This window comes from Drosophila ficusphila, unplaced genomic scaffold (genome assembly GCF_018152265.1).
Source record: "Drosophila ficusphila isolate 14025-0441.05 unplaced genomic scaffold, ASM1815226v1 contig_791, whole genome shotgun sequence".
NCBI classification, from domain to species: Eukaryota; Metazoa; Arthropoda; class Insecta; order Diptera; family Drosophilidae; genus Drosophila; species Drosophila ficusphila.
In genome coordinates this window covers 18,999,523-19,024,154 of record NW_025064737.1, presented here as the reverse complement: position 1 = coordinate 19,024,154, position 24,632 = coordinate 18,999,523, and the positions used below count along the sequence as shown (strand labels likewise).

The 24,632-nt window shown below is 45.7% G+C and overlaps 3 protein-coding genes across 4 annotated transcripts; 2 read left to right on the top strand and 1 right to left on the bottom strand.

The window, feature by feature from the left end:
• Positions 1 to 620: 620 nt before the first annotated feature.
• LOC108091704 (sodium/hydrogen exchanger 9B2) lies at positions 621 to 23,858 on the bottom strand. 2 transcript variants are annotated; one of them, XM_043209006.1, is made up of 11 exons: positions 23,427 to 23,858; positions 22,795 to 23,064; positions 16,317 to 16,740; positions 11,873 to 12,160; positions 11,623 to 11,805; positions 11,366 to 11,541; positions 11,185 to 11,291; positions 3,159 to 3,347; positions 2,234 to 2,377; positions 1,781 to 1,882; positions 621 to 1,027 (listed from the first exon to the last, which is right to left on the bottom strand). In XM_043209006.1, exons 1-11 carry the CDS (start codon positions 23,806 to 23,808, stop codon positions 773 to 775), a joined length of 2,520 nt encoding a protein of 839 aa, XP_043064941.1. In that variant the 5' UTR covers positions 23,809 to 23,858; the 3' UTR covers positions 621 to 772. The 2 variants fall into 2 exon arrangements, with proteins under 2 accessions (XP_043064941.1, XP_043064942.1); XM_043209007.1 differs by lacking the exons at positions 22,795 to 23,064; positions 23,427 to 23,858 and adding an exon at positions 18,591 to 18,750.
• LOC108091707 (odorant receptor 94a) lies at positions 12,352 to 13,635 on the top strand. Its single transcript, XM_017191044.1, has 3 exons — positions 12,352 to 13,094; positions 13,154 to 13,520; positions 13,582 to 13,635. The coding sequence occupies exons 1-3, from the start codon at positions 12,352 to 12,354 to the stop codon at positions 13,633 to 13,635; spliced, it is 1,164 nt and encodes a 387-aa protein (XP_017046533.1).
• LOC108091705 (odorant receptor 94b) lies at positions 14,410 to 15,682 on the top strand. Its single transcript, XM_017191043.1, has 2 exons — positions 14,410 to 15,507; positions 15,629 to 15,682. The coding sequence occupies exons 1-2, from the start codon at positions 14,410 to 14,412 to the stop codon at positions 15,680 to 15,682; spliced, it is 1,152 nt and encodes a 383-aa protein (XP_017046532.1).
• Positions 23,859 to 24,632: the final 774 nt, after the last annotated feature.

Below are 24,632 nucleotides of genomic sequence, written 5' to 3'. Positions count from 1 at the left end.
TTTACATATATTGAGTGTGCCCTGTAAATTTCAAGTAATTCGGTCCAGCCGTTTCTGAGATACAATGGAGGAAAGTTTGAAAAACACAGTTTTGAGAAAAACGCGTTTAAAGTTTCTAACTGCCAACTCAGCGCTCCGAACCGCTCTTTCTTTTACCTGCTGTATCTTTAAAACGACTTCGAATTTTCTAAAATCGCTTTACTACCGTATTCTAGACATGTTAAGGGAGCAATTTATGAAAAAAAAAAAAATCGATTTTTTCAACCCATCACATAGGAAGACCCCCTTAAATCCCCCCAAAATTAATTATAAAATCAATTAGCAAGGGCTCGAGCCCGGGATTAACACAGATCCACTCATAATTAGGTGCCGAAAAGCTTTTCTTCTCCTGGGGGAGGAAACAAACAAAAAAACAATAAAATCCCAGCTGACCAAGTTGCCCATTTGGGGCGTTAGTCCTCCGGGATTAAGTCAAAACTTTGCTAATTCGCTGAAATTTAAGGACCAGTAAGCAAATAAGTGGCAAATAAGGATATTGGGACACCGAAATAATAAAAAAAGGTACATTCGGATTGAAAAGAAATTGAAAAGCCAACCTTTGAGGAAAATATGTGCGTTGGTAACTTTTCGCATTTACTTTTATTTGAACTGCGCATTGCCGAAAGCGACTAAGTACACGTAAGTATAAGTACGGCTAGAATGGCTAGGTAAGTACGGCGTGGATTAAAACTTTTGGCCGGGATTAACTCCGGATGCGTGGGTCAAGCTGCCGCTAGGTCCTTTTAACGGAATCGTTGTTCGCCGGGGGCGTGGCAGTGGGCGTTGTGGGTGAGTCCACCGCCTCCACTGCATCGCCGTGTTTGAGCCAATATGGCGCCAGTCGCAGCATTAGAATGGCGCCCAACGGTGCGGTGAATATAATCGCCAGGACAGAGATGATCAGCACATTGCTGGCCAAAGCCAGCTGTTCTTCATTCGCCACCCTGGCAGCACGTGCCAAGTCCAAAGCCACTGGACCCAAGGCGGCCTAAAGCAGAAAAAAAATCAACAAAAAAGAGGGAAAGAGTTAGTGGGACGCAAATTAAGCAGCGGCCACCGCTGCGGATGAGTGATATGCAGCAAGGCCAGATTAAATGCAGTTTGCTGTGCAATTTTAATTAAATCAGTACGAGAAAGGTTGGACAGTGAAATATGCACCGCATATTAGGCAAAAGTTAGACAGGCAGCGCAGGGCACATGTGCGCTTCTGTTGTTGCTGCTGGTTTTTTTGGGGAAGTAAGTAAGCCAGCGGAACATTTAAATTTCTGGCAGCCACAGACGACGCACACTCGCTCGCACTGGCGACATAAACAAAATGTCCGCTTGCGGTTAAACTGCAAACAAAAGGCTGGCATGCCAACTGCAGCCGCAGGAGCAGCAATGGCAGCCAAGGCAGCAGGACCTGCGATGACTCCGGCCGAGAGAACATGACCTGCAAATACGTGTATAACTTAAGCATGGGGAAAACACCAGGCCACCAGGACGACCCGGACGACAAGGACGACCAGGACAAGCGGGACAGTCAGGACGATCAGGACGACGGGCAGTCTGCTCGTGGCAAGCGAGTGAAATGGCCGGCAAAGAAATAAAAAGCGCCACCAGGCCAAGAGACAACGGAAGGGAAATGGGAAATGGAAAATGGAGTGCAGAGTATGGAGTACGAATGGCAAAAGGTGGGAAAAAGGGAAGAAGGGGAAAAGGGGGAACCGCAGCAACATGACACGCGGAACGGGAAACTTACTTGGACAGTTGCTTTGGGAAAACCGGAAATTGTAATGTAGGCACGTTCCTTTCTCGACAGATTTCCGCCATATGTGGATAAATATGCAAAAGCCAGGCGAAACTGAAAACAAGAACAAGAAAGTGGTCATCTCTAGATGGTTTTTTTTTTAGCCTCCCTCGGTTTTCACTGCTGTTGTGCCCCTCTGTGTGTGTTCGGGTGTACATATGTGTGTGTGCAGGTAACATTTGCATTGCGGTGCTGGAACATTTTCATTTCGGTTCACCCCAACCACCCACGGCAGGAATCTCCACTTGGGTTTTCTGTTTTTTACTGGACCTCAAAACCGTGGGGAAAACTATGGGTAAATCGCCTAGCTGAGTTCCCGCAGCACAAACTGGTCGAGAACCGAAAGAAATTAAATAAGCCGCCGGGGCGAACATTTGTTGCACCACCGGCGACCATTTTAATTACCAAACTTCCGACGAGCACCAACAAGGCGCCATAACCGATTACATGGCCCTGCAGCACGTTGAAATTAATTTCCTTGCCGATGAGCGCAAACGAGACGGGCTTGAGGAACTTCCACATGAGGTCCAGACGCTTCGGCACACTCGCCTGCAAGTGAAATCAATAAGATGTTATTAGATCGCTGGCTGCTTCATTATGTGCCCCATTTAAATCGTTCCAACCAGCGGCAGTCAGTGGCAGGCCAATCGGCTTACGCAGCGTTGCCTTGGAACTAAAATGCAGTCGGAGTGCAAAAACCCAGCATCTGGGTTAAAAGTTGAAGGCAGTGGTAAATGGAAATAAACCGAAGGTAACGCAAAAAAAAAACACACATCCTCGAAACAAATCGAGCACCGGCAGTCAAGTCTGACATGGGACAAGGACGTGATGTCACAAATTACCTAGCAAAAATCCCGCACATACAGGCGCTTTTTACGGCTGCAGCGAAGCAGACATAAAAAATGGCACTGCTGCCAGGGAACATTTTTCTTGACCCAAAACCAAACAAACTTCGAAAAAAGCGGGAGGTCCCAATACTCCGAAAGCACTCTGAAACCCAAAGTTAGAGGCAAAGCCAAAGTCTCGGGCTCAGAGAGCTAACTGACTGGACCAGGTCTAGATCCCAAACACTGAAAAACAAACACTGTGAATAAACTATGGGTCTAATAAAAACAAAATATTATTTTTAAAACTATTTGGATTTTGAAATGAAATAGTAATTCTTGTAATTTGCATTGTTTAATCCGTTTAGTGATCGGAAATATATGGAAAATAAACTAAAATGCTTAAAAAACATTTATTTTTCGTTTGACGAAAGAAAGAATAAATTTAAACTAATATTAAATACCGAAATATTAACCCGCCATTTCTTTCAGTGTGCAATACTCACAATCTGCTGGGCCTGCAGCTGTTGGGGCGTCAGTCTGGCCTCCTCCCGCCGCCAGCCAATCCTCGCAATGAAGGCGGTCGTCACACATCCCAGAGCCCCGGCCGACGTATAACCGATGACGCGGCTGCCCATCACGGCAATGGTGCCGCCCAAGACGGTCAAGACGAAGCGGAGCCCATTTGCGTACGTCTGAAACGGATTCGGAAAGGACAGATATGAAGAGGCTGAATGGCAAAACAGGTAAGTGGGGCTTCGCTCGTAAAGAGAGAGAGAGAAAAAAAAGAAATCACTTTACAAAACTCTGATGGAAACTGCTTTTTTATCCGTCCGACTCCTGCATTGTTTGTGTTGTGTGTGCGGTCAGGTGCGTATACGCAATGTGTGCTGCAGCCCAGAAAAAAAATCCTAGGTATCCTCTTCCTATGTTTTTGTTTGCATATGACGTTTTTTGGTCGAGCTCAAAAGTTGTACTAAAATGACTTCTACAACGATTTAGATCTGATAAATCTCGCCTGCAACAATGTTTTCTCAGCCGGGAATTTTGGGATATTTCCTGATATCTCCAGTGTGTCAACTTGTCAGTTTTCCTGACTGGTGTTGAGACTGATTGGGATCTTTTAATTTAACCGGTGATTTCCTTACTACACCATTCAAGTACCGCAAATTGCTGCAATTCAATTTACGCTTTCACCTTTGTCAGGGGATTTGTATTTTTGTTTAAGCTGCTCGTTCTCGTAAAATTGCATGAAATTGCCTTCGATGGCAGTTCGTTAGGAAAATGCGAAGCCCTCTTTTACGTTTAATTTTCCAACTTGAGTTCGCCACCACCTCGTTGAATTACAAAACTTTTTGCGCGAATATCTTATTGAAAAATACTGTCAACGGGCGCGGGAGAAATAAGTGGCAAAAGGTGACGTTGAATGCAAAATTACAAGGGACTGCGTAATAATAATAAAATAAAGGCGGTAGCAATGACACGCGAAAAGATGCTGAGACCAAAAACCGAGGCCTGATGACAGCCGCGTCTTTTTGCCTCTTCGAGAGATGACAGTGAATAGCCCATGGCTGTGTGTGTGTGTGGGTGTATGTGTGTGTTCTTGACGGGGGGTATAAGGTGGATTGGGTGGCTTGGTTGGTTGGGTGGTTGGGTGATTCGGTGGGTGTGTAAAATATGCAAGGATGCAACTTCAACGGCGCTCAGCGTGAAATTTTTGTACAAACTGCAGCGCTGCGTGGATGCGGATGTGGATGCCACTTGACGATGGCAAAGGCGAGCGCGACTTGCAGAAAACAAAAGTTATGAGAACTCCACGGGAGTGTGAGTGTGTGTGTGTGTGTATGTGGTGGCTGGGTGTTTTCGGGTGGCTCAACGGCTGCTGCATTCAGCGCACCACCCATGGCGTTTGATTATGCGCGCCATTAGCGGTGTAAGTTGCGGCAATGAGTTTTGTGGCTCTGGCTGCGGCTGCCTCGCTGTCCCCGGCATAACTTCACATAGATGCTGGCAGTAACTGTCGTCGCAAATGTCGCCGGCTCCGTCGTTGCCTTTGCCGTTGCCGTTGCCGTTGTCGTCGACGTTGCCGCTATGCATGTAAGTGTCTTTTTATGCAAAATGCACCCACACAAACAATGGCGTTTGGGGGGTTGAGCGGAAGATGCCACTAAGCGAAAAAATGGCAGCTAAGTCAGGTTAAGTAAGATTCGTTCTTCATTTCGTTTCATTTAAATGGTAACAAAATCAACAACACCAATCACCCATCCGTCGGAAACCATACAAAATTTAACATCAAAAGGGGTCAAAAATTGCACCATCTCCGATTTGAAAAATCTTAACGCAATTCGAGCAGGAATGCCATCACAAACAAAACAAGATATGTCACTAAGAGATCGGATTAAAATTGTCCGAGTTATGGCTCTTGAAAGTGCAGGTTTGGGTCTCCTTTTGCGATTCATGGTAAACAAGGGAAAATCTGACATGAACGGGGTCAAAAATTGGACATCTCCGATTTAAAAAATCTTAACGCAGTTCGTCCAGAAATTCCATCACAAACTTAAAGAGGTATGCCAATAAGAGATCGGATAAGAGCTGTCCGAGTCATGGCTCCTGAAAATTCAGGTTTTGAGCTCACTTTGAAAACGGCTAAGCCTAAGAAATGTTATGGGCATTATAACCAATTTCTCTCAGTGGAGTCTTCTGTAGTCCCACGTACATATGGCGCAGCTAGCGCCGCCCCCTCGCCTCGGTCCATCCGGGTTCGGATGGAAAGCTAGGCTCTAAGCTACCGGGGGGACGGCAGGTTGCGGATAGCCGGACGGCCTGTAGTAGCAGGTTAGTTGCGAAATAAGTTTAAACGAATAAGCAACCCCCGACAATGAGCGGCAGGAGCGGAGGATGCGGTTTAAAAGCTAGCAAATCCGATGATGTCCCTGTGACAGTGGCGAATAGACACCGCCTCTTCGAAAATATGTGTCCCACTCATCACGCTTAAGCATGAGGAGGTACAAAAACCCAGGGGCATCCCACAGCGGGCGGCTTCCTGGTCGGCGTCTGTTCTCCATGCTAGGAGCGGCCGTAACAACACGCGTAAACCGGTCGGCGGACCATCAGGATGGATACCAGTAAAATCCTGATTATGATACACTGGACTCGGTCGAAACGAAGCATCGGGCTGTGGTTACGGGTCTCTGTTACCTGAGTACGCGGAGTGACATCTTGCTGAAATGGCTCTCAGAAGGATTCGTAGCCTCCTCCGCCCCAATAAAACCTGGCAGGTCTTGCAGAGCGCTCGAAGCGCGTAGTCTTTAGTGACCACGAAGGTTAGGTTGAGATGACTCCCTATTTATTCCGGTTTGAAGTCTGGCTCTGAACACTGGACCCCATAAAGGCCAGTGTCAACCCTCGCATGACCTCACTGATTCAAAGACAACCATGGGACTTACGGAAACTTCGTGCACGCGTGGAGATAGCGGCTGTAAGTTGGGGCCCTTACTGCATGGATTTAAAAGAACTAAACCCAAACAGCAACAACAACGTCGCACACAGCAATGAAAACATTGCAACAGGAGGACTGGCAGAGGTATTTAGGAGGAGTTCTGTGATCGCAAGATCTCCACCATTACCAGCAGCACCAATAAACAATACAAAGGAAGGCGTCTCAAGCCAAAGACGTGTAAACAGACTAGCGCCACAAACAAGCAGTGGTACTGAAACGACCGCTACACCGACGACTCACCTAAACACCAAGGAGTTGGTGAACAATGTCAATGTGCACCAACCAGCACCATTGAATCAAGGCTCACAAGCACTCGTTGTATGCCCGACAGAGAAGGCAGCACCGACACCCACGCTTACACTCGCTAAGGTAGTGGAAAAGCTCGGAAGAGAAATTGACACGCTAGTGCAATATATTGAACCTCGTCGCAACGTACATGGCGATATTAGGAAACTGTGCAGCACCATAAAAAGTGCCCACACAGAAGTTCTTATGCAATTGGAAGCAGAGGAACGCAAGGCAAAATTGTTGCCCACCCCTAAACTGAACAGCCTAAGTACACGTATAAGCGCAAATGCCCCACAGTCGGCGAAAAGAACAAGAGCCAAAAGCCCCAAGGATGCTGCCCCTGCAATGGCAAAATCGCCGCAGGCAAAGAAAAAGAAGGGGGACGACGACTCCCCGCACCCACCAAAAGTGAAAGCATCCAGGACTCAAGGGGAATGGACAAAAGTCGAAAAAAAGGAAACGAAAAGATCAAAAAAAATGAGCAAATCCGTCAGGCCGCGGTCTGATGCGATACTTATTGAAAAGAAGGAGCAGCATACAACCTACGCGGACATTCTACGTGCGGTGAGATCTAACACCGAACTGAAGGAGCTCTGCGAAAAGGTCAGGACATTGCGACCAACTCAGAAGGGTGGACTTCTGATCGAGCTAAAGAGGGGCAAGGGCAACGAAGCGAGCTCTTACCACTCGGCAATAGAAAAAGCGTTGGAGAAAATGGCAACGGTAAATGTCAGGACTCACACGGTCACTGTCCAGTGTAGGGGACTCATTCCCGAGCTCAGCACAGACGAGGAACTTCTTGAGGCGATTGCGAAACTGGCTCAAGTGAAACGACCGGACATATCGTCCATCAAAAGCAGGCGCGACACATACGGCGGCACGCAATCCGTTTACGTATCGCTGCAGGCGGAGGTCGCGAAGAAGATCCTAGACCTCGGCCACATAATGGTTGGATGGATCCGATGCCGGATAACCGAGGTCAAAACACCAAAAAGGTGTTACAAATGCTGGGCATACGACCATGTGGCAAACGCGTGTAAAGAACCGGACCGCACAAAGCTTTGCAGACGCTGCGGCACCGAAGGACACCAAGCAGCGAGGTGCACAAACGAGGAAAAATGCGCGTTATGTAAAGGGACACATGCAGCAGGCAGCGCGAAATGTCCAAAATACCAGGAGGCAGTCCGTAAAATAAGAATATGAGGGTGCTACAACTGAACACCAACCACTGCAGAACTGCACAGGATCTACTATGGCAAACAACAGCGGAGCATAAAATCGACATAGCCTTACTAACGGAGCCGTACAAAGATATCGAATCACACCGCTGGATTACAGATACTGTGAAGCAGGCGGCAATCTGGATTACGGGAAACAAAACGTTCCAGCAGAAGATGACAACCGGCGGCGGATTTGTATGGGCCAAACTAGACGGCCTCTACTATGTAAGCTGTTACGCGCCCCCAAGGTGGTCTGTAGAAGAATTCACAAGCATGATGACTTCTTTGGAGCTGGAGCTAAGAGGAAAGAGGCCGATTTTGCTTACAGGAGACTTCAACGCCTGGTCAAGAACCTGGGGCAGCGACTTTACAAATGCAAGAGGTCGTCTAGTAGAGGAAACTGCTGCAGCGTTGGACCTTGTTTTACTGAATGCGCCAGGAGTCCACACTTTCGAATGCGCCAGAGGAAGATCGATAATCGACCTAGCCTTCGCAGATCGAGCGACCGCAAATCGAGCAACCTGGAAGGTGGAAGACTCAATCCATACTCATAGCGATCACAAAGCTATAATTATGGAGCTAAGTAGGGGAGCACCGCAAGCAGAGTGCAGAGCGACACGACCGAAATGGAAAAAATCTTCCTTTAATTTGGAGGCATTCAAGCTAGCGTGGCAGGGTACACACCTACAAGGTACCACAGCGGAAGCTATTGCAGAAGAAATTGCTCACAAAATGGAAGCAGCCTGCAACGCATCAATGACGCGAGGGAGGTACGGTGGAAAACGGAAACCGGCATACTGGTGGACAAGCGAGATAGCCGATTTACGCAAAGCTTGCATCAAGGCGCGACGGAGAGCAAAACGCGCAACACTTCGACCGACCTTTGCAGAACTACATGGCGTATACCGTGAGCGGAAATGGGAGCTAAAAAAAGCAATTGTGCGGAGCAAAAATCGCTGCTTTAGAGAAATGCGGGACAGAGCTGACGTCGAACCCTGGGGTATGGCATACCAAACTGTCATGCGAAAGGTGAAAGGACCCTCAGCACCACAGCCGAAGTGTCCAATACTGCTAGAAAAAGCGGTACTTACACTCTTCCCACCACAGGAGGAAACAAGTGTCGAAGCTTTGCCAACGATCGAGCCAGGCGATGTGCCGCCGGTTACAATGGAAGAGGTGCTAAGCACTCTGCGCCGCATCAAAGACAACAAAGCCCCTGGACCAGACGGAGTCCCAAACATGGTATTCAAAGCAGCGGTAATGGAAACGCCACACATCTTCGCGCATATCTACAGCACATGCCTTACAGAAGGAACTTTCCCATCTCGGTGGAAACTTCAGCGACTGGTGCTGTTGCTGAAACCTGGCAAGCAACCCGACCAACCATCTTCCTACAGACCGTTGTGTATGTTGGATACAGTTGGTAAAGTTTTTGAACGCGTGATCTGCGATCGCCTGCAGGAGTATTTAGAATGCCCTACTGGGCTCTCAAATACCCAGTTTGGCTTTCGACGAGCAAGGTCAACGGTGGATGCTATCAGGACAGTGACAGACATCGCACAGAATGCCATAAGTGGAGGACACCGGCATATGAGTTACTGTGCAGTTATCACACTCGACGTAAAGAATGCGTTCAATTCGGCTAACTGGTCCAGGATTCTGCTATCGCTTAGAAACCTGAGAGTACCGAGCTATCTACTCCGCATTATACGAAGCTATTTCCGTGACCGCATACTACAATATGAAACGGACACCGGCTCAAAAACTTATAGAGTAACAGGTGGTGTACCACAAGGATCTGTCCTCGGACCAACGTTGTGGAATGCTATGTACGACGGGGTACTGAGGCTGAAACTCCCGGACAAGGCGAACATCGTGGGATATGCAGACGACATTGCGCTTGTAGTAGTGGACAAAAGGCTGGACCTGTTAGAGGCGAAATGCACGGACGCCGCATCACGGATACAAAGATGGCTCAGGAACGCTGGGTTAGAGCTAGCAGCACAGAAGACGGAAGCAGTACTGATAAGTGCACGCAGAAAAAAGGAGAAAATGATAATTGCTATTGATGGTCATGAAATAGTTTCCCAAGAAGCCATTAAATATCTTGGAGTTCTGATCGACACGAGATTAAGCTTCAAGCAGCACCTAGTGGGAGTAAGCGGTAAGGCAACAGCGGTCACGAGAGCCTTGACAAGAATACTTCCCAACGTAGGAGGACCCCAAGGGCAACGAAGGGCATTATTGTCAACGGTTGCAGACTCCATCACTATGTACGCAGCACCGATCTGGGCAGGAGCCAAAAAGTCCCATCTGCGAGGGATAACACAGATATACAGACAAAGTGCTCTACGAATAGGCTGCGCATACAGAACGGTATCAAACGATGCAATCTGTGTCATCGCGGGAAAGCCACCAGTCGACCTGCTGGCAGAGGAGCTGTCTCGTCTGTACAGCAAGCAAGGAGTGAGGCCAACACGCGAACAAAAAGAGGCCGAAAGAGCGCGGTCCATACGAAAATGGCAGCAACGGTGGGACCAATCGGATGATGGACGCTGGACCTATAAACTTATACCACAAATAAGTGAGTGGATAAAAGGTGGACACGGCGATGTCGACTACTACACAACGCAGATCATCAGCGGTCACGGCTGTTTCCGCGGATACCTTCATCGTTTTCGGCTAGCAGACAGTCCATTTTGTCCCAACTGCCCCAACGAAATCGAAAGCGCAGAACATGTTGCTTTCCACTGCGATCGCTTCGAAGAAGAACGACGAACACTGGAGGCAGTACTTGGGCACTCTCCATCTGCTGAAATTATCACGCACGATATGTGCTCTTCCAGAGATAAATGGAAGGCAATGACAGCGTTCGCATACTCTGTGATGACAAGGCTCCAAGAACTGGAGCGGGAACAAAGGAGGACACCAGAACTGACGACGTTAACAGACGCCTGAGTTCATAGCTCATAACAGAACCAGACAGAAGACAAATCGATTGCGCTTGATCCCAGGCAAAATCGCTTCCGACGTTCCACTCATGTGGAACTATCGATGCGTATCGTCTCCATACGCCAAGGACAGGGGACCCGGACGCGGGTACCAGGCGTGCTAACAGCACAAAACGGCTCCACCCCGTAGTAATGTTTACTCGGTTCCGGGGTGGAATTCAGCCAGGGGAGGAGGATTGTTATAGGTTAGTGGGTGCAAGCCCCACACACCATTAGTGCGACGGCACTTTTGACGGTGTCTTCAGGCATTGGATTTTAACCTCCTCCAAAAAAAAAAAAAAAAAAAAAAAAAAAAAAAAAAAAAGCCGCCCCCCCTCGCAATCCCTTTTCCCTGGCGACTGGCGCGCGTTTTGCATCATTAAATGCGCTGATTGAGTGTCTAAGTGTTCACTGAATGTGCATTTTAAGTGCAGCCCGCTCGAGAACGAGCAGCAGGACGAAAAGGACGCAAAGGACGCGAAGGACGAGAAGGACGAGCTGTGTCTGGGTCCGCGCCTTTTGTCTGGCAGCTTACCGCGTTCCGCGACGGCAAGTACTGGAGCATCGAGCCGTAGAGATAGCCAAAAACGAGTCCAATCCCGATGCCAATGGGACCCTGCAGAACTTGTTGGGTGAGCGAGGCTGCAAGTAAGCGGTTGAGGGAGTTTATTTAGCTCTGATTTCGATTTTCCGGGCACGGCGGGTGGCAAACGCACTCGTTGAGAATATTACGCTGATTATCACGCCGAACATGAAGATGGCCACCACATCGTTGCATGTGGTCATGGCGTAGATGAGCGTGTGGATGCCGCTGTTCAGGCCGAGCCGGTCCTCCTTGAGCTTCAGCATCACGGTGACGACCACGTTCGGGGAGACGGCGGTGATGACCAGGCTGCAACATTAAACCAGGACAAGCCGTTGCCATTAAGGCTGCCGATAATCCAAGTATTCCATTAACCAATCAACCACTCACCCCAAGGCGATGCCCCACAGCCAGGACATCGAGAGCGTAAGGTAGGCCAGTCCGGCGATGGCCGCCACCTCCACAATCGTGGGCAGAAGGGTCAGGCGGAGAATCATGAACCACAGCCGCTTGAAGGCATCGCCATCCAGTCCGAGGCCAGCCAGCAGCATGATGTTGATCAGGGCCATTTCCCTGGAAGAGCGTGACAGCAGCCACATTATGCTCGAATTTAAATGTTAAATAAGGTGCCACAACTCACCTGAGAAACAGCTCGAACTTCTGATAGCCCTGGAAGTTGGCCAGGCCGAGATTGGCGTACAGCACGCCGAAGAAGAGCATGCCAAGCATGTCGGGCAGGTGAACGAAGGTCACCAGAATGCCCGTGATCTGGGCTCCCACGAACAGGAATGCAATCCGCATGATGACGGTCTGTGGCTGCGCATAATCTGGCAGCAGGACGAAGGCCATGGCCCACAGACCCAGAAAGATGGCCAACAGGGCCACCTGTTCGGAAATGTTCACCCAATGCGAACGGAAATGGAGCCACCTAGAATGAGTTGAATAAGGAGTTAAACCTTTTGCAAGAAAGGTTTCAGAGGTACTAAAGTCGAGTATTCATAACCGCAGTTTCGTGTTTGTTTTCTTTAATTATGTAAAAGTAATTGCTGCTAATTATCCGGACCACTTAAAGCTATAAAAGCAGCCAAGATAGGGAAAAAACAACCAAAACTGAAACCAATGGACAACCAGAAGGATCGCATTGAATCCATGCGCCTGATTCTACGGGTCATGCAACTATTTGGCCTGTGGCCTTGGTCCTTAAACTCAGGAAAGGATTGGACTTTCTCTAGTTTCCTGCAACACAACTATCGTTTCCTGCTGCATCTGCCCATCACCTTTACCTTCATTGGACTAATGTGGCTGGAGGCCATCATATCCAGTAACCTGGAGCAGGCTGGCCAAGTGCTCTACATGTCCATCACCGAAATGGCTTTGGTGGTAAAGATCCTGAGCATCTGGTACTATCGAACTGAAGCCTGGCAACTGATGCACGACCTTGAGCATTCCTCGGACTACCAACTTCGCAATCAGGAGGAAAAGGATTTCTGGCACCGAGAGCAACAATTCTTCAAATGGTTCTTCTATATCTACATCCTGATTAGCTTGGGTGTGGTATATAGTGGCTGCACTGGGGTGCTTTTCCTGGAGGACTACGAACTGCCATTTGCATATTACGTTCCTTTCGACTGGCGAAATGAGAGGAGATACTGGTTTGCATATGGCTACGATATGGCGGGAATGACGCTGACTTGTATATCGAATATAACCCTGGATACATTGGGGTGCTACTTCTTATTCCACATCTCTCTTTTGTACCGATTGCTTGGATTGCGATTGAGGGGTCTTAAGAATACTGAAGATGATTCCCATTTTGGCCAGGAGTTACGAGGAATTTTTATTTTACACCAGAAAGTCAGAAGGTAATATTGAAAGCAAAACTATATTATCCTCCTCTTCTAAAGCCATATACTCTTTACAGGTTAACCCAATCCTGCGAGGCAATTGTATCACCTTATATCCTATCTCAAATAATTTTAAGTGCACTGATCATCTGTTTCAGTGGTTACCGCCTTCAACACGTGGGAATTCGAGACAATCCCGGCCAGTTTATAGCCATGTTGCAGTTCGTGAGCGTGATGATTCTGCAGATATTCCTGCCCTGTTACTATGGCAATGAAATTACAGTTTACGCCAATCAGCTGACCAACGAGGTGTATCACATAAATTGGCTGCAATGTCGTCCTCCAATTCGCAAATTACTCAATGCTTACATGGAGCACTTGAAAAAACCTGTGACCATTCGCGCTGGCAACTTCTTCGCCGTTGGATTGCCCATATTTGTTAAGGTTCATTAACATCAATTGCTAATAATCTAGTTATATATAAAGTTTTCTTCCAATCTTGCAGACTATCAACAACGCCTACAGTTTCTTTGCTCTGTTACTTAATGTATCGAAATAAAATATTTGTAAAATATATTTTATAAAAAATTTGAATATAATAAAATTTACATAACATTCATTGAAGTTTTGCTGCTTTTAAAAAAAAAGGGGTGTTGTCATTAAAAACATTTTATTAGGTCTACGAACTTTAAAAGTTTATACTACTATTTATTTTGTTGATCAGATTCACAAATACGGGATGAATGCATACAAAATAAATGTAAAATAAATTATGCTGGAATAAATATTAAAACTTTATGCCTATACAATAAGGTCTATCGAAACCGAACCTCTGCTCTGCTGCTCTGACTTCAAAGCACTGATTTTAAACTCGTAAAACTTAAAGACGGATTTTTGGTATGATGGGGTTATATCCCCATACATCTTTACTTTCAATTGCGTGACTTACCCATTTAGTGACGGTGAACAATTAATAGAATACTGATGTTAGCCAGCTAATTATTGTAATTGCCCTGCTCATTAGTTCAACAAATATTTGGTCTGATTACCTAAACAATTTAGGGATGGATCAGCTTGAGAACTAAACTCACAAAATGAACCGGTTCCTCACTGCTTAATATAAGCATTGACAAAAGAATATATTATTTTAAGGTTTCAGGACATATTTACTTTGAACTAGACGTGAACTAGGATGTAAAACCTAAGTTCCAGAGAAAATTTGACGACAATACCACCCTAGTTCAGCCTCAATTCAAAAATAGGACCTCTAGTATAAAAGCCGATAAGGTCGCAGGGTTAATTCATTACGTAAAACAAAATTTAACTCTTGATAATGGAGTCTACGGATCGCCTAAGTGCCATTCAATTTTTACTGGTGGTCCAGCGTTGGATTGGACTTCTAAAATGGAAAAATGATGAGGAAGCTGGCATTTTATCCTGTCTAAAACGCATTCACCCATTTGTGTTGCATCTGCCACTGACTTTTACTTATATAGCTTTAATGTGGTACGAAGCCTTTACATCTTCAGATTTCGAGGAAGCTGGCCAAGTTCTATACATGTCCATAACTGAATTGGCATTGATTATCAAGCTCCTGAATATTTGGTATCGTCGCAATGAAACAGCTAACCTCATCAACGAACTGCAACACAATCCTGCCTTTAATCTCCGTAATGCAGAGGAAATACAATTTTGGGAGAAGAATCAAAAGGGTTTCAAGCGGATCTTCTACTGGTACATTTGTGGCAGCCTTGTCGTGGCTTTCATGGGTTATACCAGCGTGTTTTTTCAGGAGGAATACGAACTGCCTTTTGGATATTATGTGCCCTTTGAATGGCGCTCTAGGGAGAGGTATTTCTACGCCTGGGGCTACAATGTCGTGGCTATGACTCTCTGCTGTCTATCCAACATCCTTCTGGATACTTTAGGATGCTACTTCATGTTCCAGATCGCATCACTTTTCCGATTAATTGGAATGCGACTGAAGGCTTTGCAAAATGCTCCCGAGGAGAAAGCCAAGCCGGAGTTGCGAAGCATTTTCCAGCTGCACTCGAAAGTCAAACGATTAACTAAGGAATGTGAAGTGCTAGTTTCACCTTATGTTTTATCCCAAGTGGTTCTCAGTGCTTTCATCATCTGCTTCAGTGCCTATCGACTGGTGCACATGGGATTCAAACAGCGACCTGGTCTATTTCTAACCACTGTGCAGTTTGTGGCCGTCATGATAGTTCAGATTTATCTTCCCTGCTATTATGGCAATGAGTTGACCATTCACGCCAATGATCTGACTAATAGCGTCTTTGCTACCAATTGGCTGGAATATTCAGTGGGCACAAGAAAGTTACTCAACTGCTATATGGAGTTCCTAAAGAGACCAGTTAAAGTTCGAGCTGGGGTTTTCTTCGAAATAGGATTGCCTATCTTTGTAAAGGTAAGTTAATCAAGAGAACTTTCCATGTTGTTTTAGCCTAGGAAGCCAACAACCATTTTAAATGCTCTTTTCATTTAAACTCTAAGTTTAACCCTCCACTTTAACCCATAACTTTTGGCAGACCATCAACAATGCGTACAGTTTCTTCGCCCTGCTGCTGAAGATATCCAAGTAAACTGAAGAGGAGAAGGGAGTAGGGATCCCCCGACTGCAGTGCCACAATGGAAACACACCCACGGGTCGGATACGTAACACTGTAACTCATACGCCGCGTTGCTGTGAACATGAAGAATAAACGCCTGCAGCCAACAAGGCATTTCGCCAGCTATTAAACTAAGTGTCGCAGCCAAAAAGGGAACAAGGAATCGTGGGCTCGCTTGCGACAAGACTAGAATGAGATATGTAAGCCAGGAAGCAGGACCAAAACAGGACCTCCATGCCATTCCTTCTGCAACTCATTCGCTCTGCGATTTAGGCGGAAGCACGCGCCGCTGCCTAGTGCAGCGGCAACTTCCACGACGACATTGTTGGGGCACAAAAGAATACAAAAAAAATACACAGAAATACTCGTACACAAATAGAGAGCACAAAATACAGAAATACAGAAATACAAAACGAAAGGCAGCCAGCGGATATGCGAAAAACGCGTGCAATGCAAGTGTGAATGGCGGCGCGGCCGTCCCGCCGGAAGTGCATTCAAAGGGTTAAGCACAAATCCGCACAATGGCAGCAACCCGGCGGACCCCAAAAACTCAAACTCAAACCTAAACCCGAGCCCGGAGTGTTGGCCACATGAGCTTTTCACTTACCATTTTGGCCCTTTGTACTCGTCGCCACGGACTCCGCCCGGAGTTGGATAGCCGGAGTTGGAGTTTGAGTTGCCCGCATTGTTGCCGGCAACATTTTGTGTTGTATTTGTTAAATTTAATGATGTCGGCGTTAAAATTATTGTTGCAGCGTTTTGTGCGGCGTCTCCTCCTCCTTCCCCCCTTCCACTTCCTCCACCACCACCACCACCCGCGTCCTCCGGGATTTTCTGTATGTCTAATTTGGTATGCAGGGGGCGGGTGGGCAGGATGTCGCCTTGCGAGTCCTGCGGCGCTGCACTGCCGTTTTTAGCTCCTTGTGTCATGTTGTCACCTGGCCCCACTGCCGCGTTGTTGTTGCTCCTCTGCTGATGCTGCTGCTGCTGTTGCAGCTGCCACTGATTTTGCTGCTGTCTGCTGCGCTTTGCTGTAAGTGGCAAACAGTTTTAAATGTCTTAATAGATATGTCAACGTCAGGTTCACTGCGAAAAGTTCTTATAAGTTGAAAGGAATTCCGCAGAAGTAAGTAATCATTTTAAAGAACATTGAAGAGTTTCTTAAATAATTTACTACCTCATTTTCGTTACACAAGCTCTTTAACAAAATGTAATAAACTAAGGCCTAGATTTATTTAAAAAAAATTAAGATGGCTTTTTATAACTATTTTGGGCTCTTTTCAAATAATATCTGTAAACTTTGCTTATATTTAAAGGGCTGTAATAATTGTCCCTTCCATTTTTTTGCCTGCATCGAATGGCTTGCAAAATGGAGCAGGGACATCGACTGGCTTATAAGCGGCAAGCAGCTGCTTTTAGCCCATTTGGCATTCATTTCAGCCGTTCATGCATAACGAAAGCCCAACAGCAGTCGGATCGTTTAAATTGCAGAGTGCAGCAGACACACAAGCCCCTACCACTCAAGGCGATGGCGAAATGGAGATTGCAACAAAGATTGACAACCGTTGATTGCGCCGAGGAGGCGCAACGAGGGCGAGAAAGATGTCGAGACGAGGACACCGCTGCCGGCAGGAAGCTGTCTTCACCTGGCCCACGACGAGCACAAGGACCACACCGAGAATGGAGATTGGGACGAGGATGAGGATGAGGATGATGGTAAGGACGACCCCATCCAGACGACAGGTGCTCGGTCTGCAACTGTAGCCTCCATAATTGGCTTCATTGTTGCCGCGACAACTTCACAGGTTGTGAAAGGCGCAAGGTGCTAGGAAATACATAAATATTTCCATTTATAATTAGCGCACTTAATGTGGGATCCCAGCAATCGACGCCTCCCTCTAATTGGAGGGGAGAGCGACATTTGCATATGAAGCGCCGTTCTAATAACCAGAATTTACAATCCACTTCGCACAATTATTATGCAGAGCCGACTCTGCCCATGTGCTTTTTTCCACAGGCTGTGCTGTGCTGTGCAATCAACACTTGATTCGATTTGATGCCAGATTTCTTGCCCTTTTTACGCCTGTTTGTATTTGATTTTAGAAGACAATCTGCTCGTCATTTGTCACCACTACGCTTCACTCGGCTACGTGTTAATTGTGCGCAAATATTTAGCGCCAATTCTCGCCGGTGCGAATTCTAGTTCCAGTTGTTCGGGGTGACAGATTCCTTGTTTGCGTATCGGTCCATCGATCACGTGTCGATTGTGATTCAGCGCGTCATGCGACTCTTTGACACACAGGCCCAAATTGATTGCCAATGCTAATTGGGTGTCATAATGCAAGGAGCACATATGCTGAATGCGAAATAGGAGCCAATAAAACTCGGATTATTACAGCCGCAAACGAAATAAAATCGTAACTTAATTTCAGTTTGATTGCTTTGGTTCCTGGGCGTTCAATTGTCATGTCTTTACACTCTATAGTAGTACTGTAAATCCATTAAATATTAAAACAAGTTTTAAAACTAAAATTGAACTTCAGGTTGTTTATAAGGGATTTCCCGTCTGAATGAGATAACGCAAATGAGTAATGAAAAGCACCGGCAAACAAAATAAACACTAATGGATGAGCGAACTATTGCTCTCTTCACAAAATAACATCAAAACAAAATATAATAATAATTATAATTTAAATTACAATAATAACGTAATCTGATTTGGAAACAGGGTGGCTAAGTGTATGGTATTAAATATATAAACTTTTTCAAATAATTACAAAATTTGTAGCGAGCTTTGAGTATTTTAAAAGTGCATTTCCAACAATCCAGCAACAACAAGAGTTGGGAAATGATGGTTTTTCCCGACAATGAGGGTGCTTACCTGGCCAGCGGATGAATAAATTAGTTTGTGTAAGCCACTGCACATATAAAACTAGAAATATTCACGTTCATCATTTTCCCATTCAATGGAAAGCACAATTTTATTGAAATCGTTTCATAACCGAACCGCACCAATTTAATTTCAATCGCCGACTAATCGCGTCCAATGGCAGCGGAGAACTGAGATGTCGGCGCTCTGTGGAAAGCTCGACAGCTTCTATTGTGTATATTTTTTATCTTATGCTAATAAAAAACATATATCTAGGAGCCCGAGACGCTCGTGGGCACGCGAGCGAAACACACAAAATATTTGTTTAATAACTTAAAATTAGCGGCAGAAATGCGAGAGTTCGGTGAGAGCAAAAGTGTGATAATGAGAACATATGGGACGATTAGCTGGAATTGACACTGAAATCCGAGTTGGAGGTGCTAATCAGAAGAGCAGCCACAGACCGATCAAGATCAAGATGTTAACCATATAGTTTTCCAACTGATTAGGAAGCGCTGTAATGTTAGGAACTTGTTTATTGTTTATACTCCATCGATGCTCTCCTACACAAACACTTGTTTGGCCCAGGGCGCAATTATGATTACGAGCATTTGCTTATCAATTAATTAGCCATAACCAACAGGCAACTTATGTACGCGCTGCAAATATTTGCCATTTCAGCGGGGCTAAACTCGGGGTTCAGTTGAGTTGAATTCATTATGGCTGCGAGCTTATTGAATATTTACAAGTTCAATGCGAAGTTCGCGTTTGAACTACAACAAATATTTAAGTTTTGCTAATTAATTTAAAATATCTCCGCCATAACAAACTGAAAGGGGGTTGGGGGTTTGAAGAGGATGGTGGCATGATAAGCGAGGCAAGATTTCTTCTCCATCTTTTTGAATTATGTGCCTCATTTAAAAGTTTTTGCGGCACTTACTTTTAGTTTTTTTTTTTTGCCAGCTTCTGCCGCTTCTGTGCGAGAAAAAATTGTGCATAAATTGTGCAAAGGTGTCAGCAAAGATAGTGCTCAGGTATTGTAAGACAGCACTTTCGGAGGTCTTGCCGCTGCCGCTGCCGTGATATTTCATATTTCATATTCATGCTCTGCACTCGGCAATGCTTCGTTGCAGTGGCAAAAAGAAGCCGTTGAGCCAACTTGAACTGCAAGTTGGGCAGGTCATTAAGGCTTCTTTGGCCGCCCCATTGATTATTACCTTTGGCAGTTGCCGGGGCCACGCCCCCTATCGCTGTGCACACCGCCCACTTGCCGCTGGCACTTTTTGGCATTTTATCTTGTCATATTTTCTGCAACTTTCAAGTGACCAGGCACGAAAATAATGCAAAAGTTCTTTTAAGCCAAGGCACTGGCTGCCCAGCATTTCGCTTTTCAATTGCTGCAGAAGTTTTCACACAAATTATGACTGCTGCACTGGGCAGAAAAAGCGGGTGGATTCTCAGCTTCCTCGATGTGCTGATGGTAAAAAAATAATGGCTGAGGATATAGAGATATGCAGCTGGAGTTGCAAAAGTTTTTGTCATTCGGTTGTCATGTGCGGACCATTGCGTACGAGTGCGAATCTGAGGTGTTAATTGGGAAGCGAAGCAAACACACTTTCCGAGACGAAAACTAAACAACTTCGAGAGACCGGCAAGATATTCGAAAAAGTTCTTTAAGGTCTGATGGAGAATTTATTGCACTTCTCGAAGTTGCAAAAGTTTTTCCTGTCACTTAACATTTAGATTGTTATTACAGCGTGGCAGGAGGGCAAAAAAAGTCATAAATCGCTTGGCAAAAAGGAGCGGTGTGTATGTATATTCCCAGTGATTTATATCAGATACTCAACTATTCATTATTTACTGGCAAACGTCAGGTGCTTTTTCAATATGTTTAAACGGTAAATTGCACACGGTGATGACTTCTGCTACTGCTTTTCCACTTTTCTTTTTATTTTTTTTCTTTACCAAGAAGCTTCAAGTTCTTCCTGTCTGCGTTCGAGTTAACGTTTGACTCTGAAACTCCATCTACGTCTGCAGCATATATCAAATCACTTTGCCCGTACGCAGCACACATTTATTTTATTTATGTTTACTTAAGCGTACCACCTTTTAACTATGCCAGCCGGAATCCTTTGCGCGTCCTGAATCCTGATGCAGACTGGCAACTCCACGGCTACCCGCTGCCTGGTGTGGCAGGGTGCATTCAGAAAATAATTCCTTTCTGGGCGAGATTGCATTGCATTCCGTTGTCACGCACTTCCTGCCGAGAGATGAGCTCTTGCCCCGGCGATTCGCATCTAATTTAGTGCTCATACATCGCAAATCAGTGGAAACTGGCACTTTCTTGGCTCGCGGCGGGTAAATAGAAAAAAAATGGTGAAAATAGTGGAAATAGTGAAAAACCAGGTCACAAAGCGCCATTCAGCGCTCGGCAAATAAGGCGACAAATTGAAAACGGCAAAGCCGCAGTAAAGGCGACCAAACAAATCCTCAAGCGCAGTCTGACAGGTGGTCAAAGATGAAATGGAAAGCTGCGGTTAAGCGCAGTTTTAGTAATTAGCTTCGCGTTGCAAGTGCAACTGGCTGATCCTTCAAAAACAGTCAAAGGACCCGGTGGTTTCAGCTTCAAGTGGGCCAACAGCTGCGAAGTGCTGTTGGGCAAAACGCATCAGCGTCAATGGAAATGGCGTCGAAAGGGCTTTCGTGACGGTTAACATTCTCCCATTCATTTGGCAATCATTATGCCGAGTCACAGTCATGCTGGCATTTATAAATGTCGCACACTGCGTATACGTAATGAACAGACTTGCACACACCCAAACACACACACACACACAAGCATACAAGCGGAGAGGGAAAACAGCTTTGCGGGCACACGGGGCGAATGCGCAATGCACTGCATTTATCAATAGCCAAGAGAGAGAATGCTTGTGTGCCAAGCGTATATCATGTTGGCTTTAGTTAACAGAAATGTCGCCGTTTCACTCACAAGCAGAAGCGACATGTGAAAAGCGGGCAGGTTTTCCGAACAACCCATCAACCCCATCGCCCATTCAAGGTTGAGCTTGAGGAATTGCCCGAGACGCTGCATTTAAATGGTAAATGGTAAATGGTAAATGGTAAATGGAATTTATTTAATATAAACGAGCGCCTGCACATGCGAGCATTTGTGCTGCCTGCAGCGGTGCGCAAACTTATTTAAATATGACTTCCAGAGTCGAATCACAGCCGAAATGGGCATGGAAATGGAAGTGGCAACGGGAATGCGAATGCGAATGCGAATCGGAATCAGCACAACTCGAATGCAAAGCGAATGCGAATAGCAAATGCGAAATGAATGCACAGGAAATGAGCCCCAGCTAATGCATATTCATGGAAACATACTTTGCCGGCAGCCGCGGGCTTTTGCCACTCGTGTTAGTTGTCTGATTGTGGGCATTTGGGCGCAACTAAAACGGCTCATTATTCGTGTGAAAATTCCACTGTGGCCATGGCCCAAAGGGAAATCCTTTTGGCGCCCCCCCAAAAAGTTGGCGAAAGCTCGCGTAAAAACCCCGTATTTGGACAGATGCAAAACAATTGCAGCTCCACGAGTTTTAGCAATAATAAGTGTGTTTGGTTGAGGCCAAAAACCCAGTAGCAGCCACCTGCCAAAACAGAGTTGCATAAACAGAACAAACAAAGCCCCTCACCCAGAAGTGGATCTTCCCACATGGCCAGCAAAGGTGCAGTTTTGCCGAAGGCAGGCGAACCAAAGAAACAACCCAGCTTGAGCCGGGACAGCTGAACTGCCAATCGCAGACGCTGCGACGTCAATATGCGGAAATATTACGTATACGCCCCGACTGCTTTGTGTATGATGTGATTGTGAGGTTCACTGAAAATCGAAATGCCTCAATCAGCTTCTGCCAGCTCAAAGCTGGGAAAACAAAACTCTGCATAAACAAAATATGAATATGTGTTGAAAGGCATCTGTAAGCACGCATTGTGCAGTTCTCCGTCTGAGCCAATTCGCTTGGCTGGCCAACAAAGCGCTGGCATAGAGCTATAGCCTTGGATGTCTCTCTGCGGTGTCCTCATTCATTCTCCTGCCAATGGAATGTGTGCATCGGAGGAATGGAGGTAGATTGTTCCAGCATAAATATTTTCGCATTGCATCAGCTCTGCATTTTTTGAGTTTCCCTTGGCGACAGGTCGCAATTAAACGTGTACTCACCTTCAGGGGCACTCAGAATGGAGGTTCCGTGGGTGCGGGGAGGAGCCTGGGGCCGACCGCCCAGCAGGTGCTCCTTTTCGGGCTCCAGGATGCTGGCGGTCACCGTTTCGCTGGCACGGCGCAGCATATGCAACGGCGTGTGATTGCCATCCCGCTCCTTTTCCAAGTCCTGCTGGGAGGAGGACATCTCATCAGACTCGTCAAAGGGATTGCTGGAACGGAAGGCCTGCAGGGGAGGCCCCTCGTTGCTGGCCACCACATCCAGCACATCTGGGGATATTAAATTTCCATAAGAAAATTATCTATTTGGCCATTTAAAGAAATTATTTTTTAAAGAACCAATTCTTAAGAACAATATTTATGCTATCATATGCAATTTGGCGAATCGAAAGCACACAACTATAATTTTCTACCACTGTTAAGCAAGCAGAAATGTCCATAAATTAAGAACTTAATTATCCACCGCCTAGTGGTTCGGTTTCTGTATATTAAGTTTTATTTGCACACGATTTATGTATTGGCACTGTGGCAAAAATTGATCAAACATTTAATTGATTAACCATCAACTCGTAAATTAACGAAAATCGAAAACTGCCAGTGTTAAGTGCTAAAAAATCCATAATTTAGCTCACCCAAATCGCTGCTCATTTCAACCGGTGGCAGAATACCGAACCAAAACAAAACTGACTGAAAAAGCGCGAGACAAAAAAACGAAAAAAGCTTCGAGCAAAGAGCGACTGCTGACGCAATCAAACGATGACGTATCCACTGGGTTCTTGACTCGAAGTGACAGCCAAAGAGAAACGCGAATGGGCCAAAGAGATTGAGGAGCTGTGTATATTGAATCGACCACTCGACCGGACCGGAGAATCGAGGCAATATACTCGTAGGGCGAGAAACACGCGCGACACGACCGCCGGAAAGAAACGAAATCAAAGTAGCCTCCAAGAAAGCAGGAACTTGGAGCTTCTTTTTATTACAACACATGCACTGGCAAATATTTGCCCAGCGCATTAATTAGAAAAGCAATTTAAACAAGCGATTGGCGAGCGGAGAACCAGCGAGCGCTCTTCGATTAAAACTAATTGGCAAACAAACAAGCAGCGCAAAGCAAACCTTCTGCTGGAGAAAAGTGAGTAAAATGTGATTATGGTGGAAAGAGCGGAGAGAAAACAATATTTATAAGGGGGAAGTAGCTGGGAGCTGTTGAAGTCGTTTATCTTCGATTCAATATTTCCATAGTTTTCTAAGCCAAACCAATTAGCTGATAAATAATTGACATGCAATCATAATTTATCTAAATGAGATAAGAAGCTGAATGGGCGCGTTATTAATAGACAACTAATCATAGGACATTGTATGTGGGCGTAGTATCAGCAAATCAAAAGTATTTAATGCTGAAGTGCTCTCACTTTTCATTAATGTGCAACTGACCTATCCTAATTAAGCTTTATTTATGCGAGTATGCTAACGAGACGCGGAAAGAATGATTTCATATAACAAACAGAAATTAACGCAGATATTTTATTTAAAAAAAAAAACAATTAAACTTAAAGTGATACGATTTATTGAAAATAATTTTTTCTTTAAAGTCCTTAATTAAAATGTTAATGCGTTGGATTTTTGAAAACTGCAAACTTGGCTACCATCAAAAAGAGTCGTTTGTCTTGTAAATTGTTTTCTGATCATTTGCATTTTGACTGGCTCATCATATTGAACTTATTTTCCCCCCCGCCGTGGCCGTAATTTAATTGCTTCGCCGGAATATTTTTAATTTACTTGATGGACCCCCGACAAAGATAACCAATCGCCGTGACGTCACCGCCATTATTCGTGCG

Coding starts and splice junctions, on each gene's coding strand:
- LOC108091707 (XM_017191044.1), top strand. CDS start 12,352: ATGGACAACCAGAAGGATCGCATTGAATCCATGCGCCTGATTCTACGG. Junction 13,095..13,153: donor TTACACCAGAAAGTCAGAAG/GTAATATTGAAA, acceptor TACTCTTTACAG/GTTAACCCAATCCTGCGAGG. Junction 13,521..13,581: donor GATTGCCCATATTTGTTAAG/GTTCATTAACAT, acceptor CCAATCTTGCAG/ACTATCAACAACGCCTACAG.
- LOC108091705 (XM_017191043.1), top strand. CDS start 14,410: ATGGAGTCTACGGATCGCCTAAGTGCCATTCAATTTTTACTGGTGGTC. Junction 15,508..15,628: donor GATTGCCTATCTTTGTAAAG/GTAAGTTAATCA, acceptor AACTTTTGGCAG/ACCATCAACAATGCGTACAG.
- LOC108091704 (XM_043209006.1), bottom strand. CDS start 23,808: ATGCGCTGGGCAAATATTTGCCAGTGCATGTGTTGTAATAAAAAGAAG. Junction 12,161..16,316: donor GAGTACAAAGGGCCAAAATG/GTAAGTGAAAAG, acceptor AACTCATTCTAG/GTGGCTCCATTTCCGTTCGC. Junction 1,883..2,233: donor TGGTGCTCGTCGGAAGTTTG/GTAATTAAAATG, acceptor TCTTGTTTTCAG/TTTCGCCTGGCTTTTGCATA.